Source organism: Gekko japonicus, unplaced genomic scaffold (assembly GCF_001447785.1).
Source record: "Gekko japonicus isolate JY-2015 unplaced genomic scaffold, Gekko_japonicus_V1.1 scaffold1347, whole genome shotgun sequence".
In the NCBI taxonomy this organism is placed as follows: domain Eukaryota; kingdom Metazoa; phylum Chordata; class Lepidosauria; order Squamata; family Gekkonidae; genus Gekko; species Gekko japonicus.
The window spans coordinates 443,479-446,975 of NW_015171544.1; the positions used below are offsets into that span (position 1 = coordinate 443,479).

Genomic DNA, 3,497 nt, shown 5'->3' on the forward strand with positions numbered 1-3,497 from the left:
ACTTACCTGGCTGCTTCTTGCTCTTCGTGGCCCGACTAAGGGCTGCTGGGAGCAGGGGGTGGGGCTTGTTCCATGTGCCCGCCCCCTGGGCTCCTTACTGCCAGAGCTCCACTCCTGTGAGCTCCTGCAGGAAATGACCCCTGGATAGAAGCCTTACTCCGGCCAGGGTATCATGTGATAACTGCAACGACAGTGTGCCTAGTACGACCATCTGTAGCTGCCTATTTATTTATTTATTTATTTATTTATTTAAAGCATTTATTAGCTGCCTCCCTCCCTTACCAAGCTCAAGGCAGCTTGCCATACAAATGAAATACACAAAACCAAGATTTTTCAAATCGCCATTTTAAAAACCACAATTTAGGACTTGCTTTCATCAAATGCACTTCTATACACAACTGTCTTCAGCTGCCTCCTAAGGTCAGGGGCCCAGGCCCAGCTCCCTGGGGAGCTTTCCCCATAACTGTGGGGCTGGCACTGAAAAGGCCCTGCTCTCGTGTGCCCACCAGACGAGCGTCTTTGATGGATGTGACCCTCAGGGTCAAGGCTCCCTCTAAGCTGTGGATTCTTGGGAGCAAAGATTCGACTTCGTGAGCCACAGGCATTAAAGTTGTGAGCAGGCGATTTGGCTGCTGCATGAATCAGTTTGCTCTTCTGGAGCCCCATCCTTCCTGAGCTGAGACAAAAATGTGTGCGCCGGAGGCTAAAAAAACCGTGAACTGGCTCACACTCACTCAGCTTAGAGGGAACACTGGTCAGAAGGGCCTCTCCCCGTGATCTCAACTCCTGGGCAGGAACGAAAGGGAGAAGATGGTCCTTCAGACCCCAAGGTCTCAAGCCACGGGGCCATGTAGTGCCAGAGTCTGGCTGGACTGCAGACTGCCTGGGCTGCACGTCGGTTCCAAATCCACCTGCCGCCTGGCCCCTCAGCCGAAGAGAGCCCAAAGGCGAGTGTCATCCAGACGGCAAGTGAGGAAGGAAGTCCCTCCTCCTGCCCAGGAAATGGGAAGAAGAAGAAGAAGAGATTAGATTTATACCCCATGGCCCTTCACTGCCCAAAGGAGTCTCAGAGCGGCTTACAAACTCCTTCCCCTTCCCTTCCCCACGACACGCACCCCCTGTGAGGGCTGAGAGAGCTCTTGACAGAAACTGCCCTTGAGAGGACAGCTCCGAGAGAACTTGTGACTGACCCAAGGTCACACCGGCAGCTGCAAGTGGAGGAGTGGGGGAATCACACCCGGTTCTCCCGGATCAGAGTCCGCGCCCTTCACCACGACGCCAGACTGGCTCTCTCTTGCCCCCCTACCAGGAGCTCTAGTGTGGGCAGTGATGTCACCCGTGACGTCACAGTGACCCACCTGCTGCTGGTGCTGAGCAGCTGCCTGGCACGGGAGAAAGGAAGGAGGGACGGAAAGAAGGGGGGAGGGCAGAGCCTGGTGGGGGGGAAGGGCTGTGATGCACACCTCAGCATCCCTTTCGCCTCTGAGACAGTGCCCGCGGGGCGGCGAAACCAGCCGGATCCCGGCCTTTTGAAACCAGCACCCTTCCGGCGGCTCCTTCCCGGCTCCCTTCTGCCTCCCGGCATCATGGAGATTCTGGGCCCCGGTCCAGAGGGCTCGGTCGCCTGCCCGGTCATCGCCAGCAGCCCCAGCTTCATCTGCGTCACGGCCAAGTCCCCCAAAGCGAACGGCCAGTTTGTGCTTCCCGAGACGTACACCATCCAGCAGTTCAAGGAAGAGATCGCCAAGCGCTTCAGCTGCGAGGCCGGCCAGCTGGTGCTCGTCTTCTTCGGGAGGATCCTGAAGGACCAGGCCACCCTCCGGCAGTGCGGGATCGACGACGGGATGACCGTCCACCTGGTGATCCGGCCCCAGCCGGGGGAGCAGGAAGAGCCTCCGCCGCCGCTGCCGCCTTACGTGCCGCGGCTCCCCGCGTGCGCCCCGGTGCCCTCCCACACCGCCCTGGGCCCGGCCCCCTTCAGCCTCGGCACGCAGGGCCCGTGGGGCCCGCCAGACGCAAGCCTCTCTGGCCCCGAGTGGCCGCCGGTGCCCACCTCGGAGATGGTCGTCCAGAAGGTGCGGCAGGTGATCCTGGCCAACCCGGAGATCCAGCAGCTGGCCCAGCAGGTCCCGTCCATCGGCCACATCCTCAACAACGCCGACATCATGCGCGTCATCCTGGACAAGATGCGGGAGATCATGGACCTGGCCCGCAACCCGGAGATGGTGCAGGACCTGAAGGGTCCCGACCAGGCCCTGGTCAGCCTCCAGAGCACCATCCCCGGAGGGGACAACCCCCTCAGGCGGCTCAACGGCGAGATGCAGGAGCCCGGGCCGAACCCGGCGCAGGACGGCTTCGTGCTCGGCCCGTACGCCACCCTGGGGAGGGGCCCCTGCCCGTTCCCGGAGCAGGGCACCCTCCAGGGCCAGGAGGGCATGCCGCCCCCCCCGCTGGCCTCGGCCTGCACCACCAGCCTGGGCAGTGACGAGGGGGGCCTCTCCGGCGGCTGGGTCGCGGCCCCCCTCGGGCACAGCCCCTCCACGCCACACCTGGCCTACCGCTCGGGGGCCGAGCCCTTCAGCCCGAACCCCGACCCGGCCGAGATCCCGATGATGATCGTGAACCTCTGCAACGCCTACACCAAGCGCATGATGTTCTCCCTCATGCAGAACGCGCTGCTGGCCTCCCAGAACGCCCGGGCCGGGCAGCAGGAGCAGATCAAGGACCAGGTGACCAGCCTCTCGCAGCAGATGCAGAGCCCGGAGATGACGGCCGCCATGTCAATGCGGCTACCCACTACATAACACCTGCCACACCTGATCTCACACAGGAGCTCATTTCACCAGGCAGGGGCCATGGCCAAGAAACCCCTGTCCCTGGTCGAGGCAAGTCGGATGTCCCTGGGGCCAGGGACTACCAAAAGATGTTGGTTGGCAGACCTCTAAATTAACATTGGATTCTCATACTGTGCCAAAATATATGGTTTTTTTTAGGTCAATACAGCCAGATGCACTATTATATTAGTTGTAGAGACAGCCATTTCCCCTGTAGTTGCCATTCGGCAAGATGGAGGGTCTTTTCCCCACATTCCTGTAGGATGCTGATATTGGAGTCAAACCGTATGTTTTTGGGGTTGATAAAACCAAATATACTATTCCCTTTTTTGTTAACCCCCCCCAACAAAATATTATTTTTAAGGTTTGTAATATGGGGGGGGGGGATGATAAATCAAGATAATTTGTTATTTTTAAATGTTTGGAACATTTGTAATCCTGGGAGAAAATGTAGCCGGAGAGTTGTTAAGGGGACGGTTCCGAAAAGTACAAAAAATTATTTATTCTGCTGCCTAAAATACCAGTAAACAAAATAGAAGAAGAAGAAGAGGAGGAGGAGGAGGAGATTGGATTTATACCCCGCCCTTCACTCAGAGTCTTGAGTGGCTTACGAACTCCTTTCCCTTCCCCTCCCCACAACAGACACCCTGTGAGGCAGGTGGG

General features: G+C 58.5%; 1 protein-coding gene across 1 annotated transcript; it reads left to right on the top strand.

The window, feature by feature from the left end:
• The first annotated feature begins 1,586 nt into the window (after positions 1-1,586).
• On the top strand, positions 1,587-2,804 carry LOC107117526 (ubiquilin-1-like). Its single transcript, XM_015419666.1, has one exon. The coding sequence runs from the start codon at positions 1,587-1,589 to the stop codon at positions 2,802-2,804; it is 1,218 nt and encodes a 405-aa protein (XP_015275152.1).
• Positions 2,805-3,497: the final 693 nt, after the last annotated feature.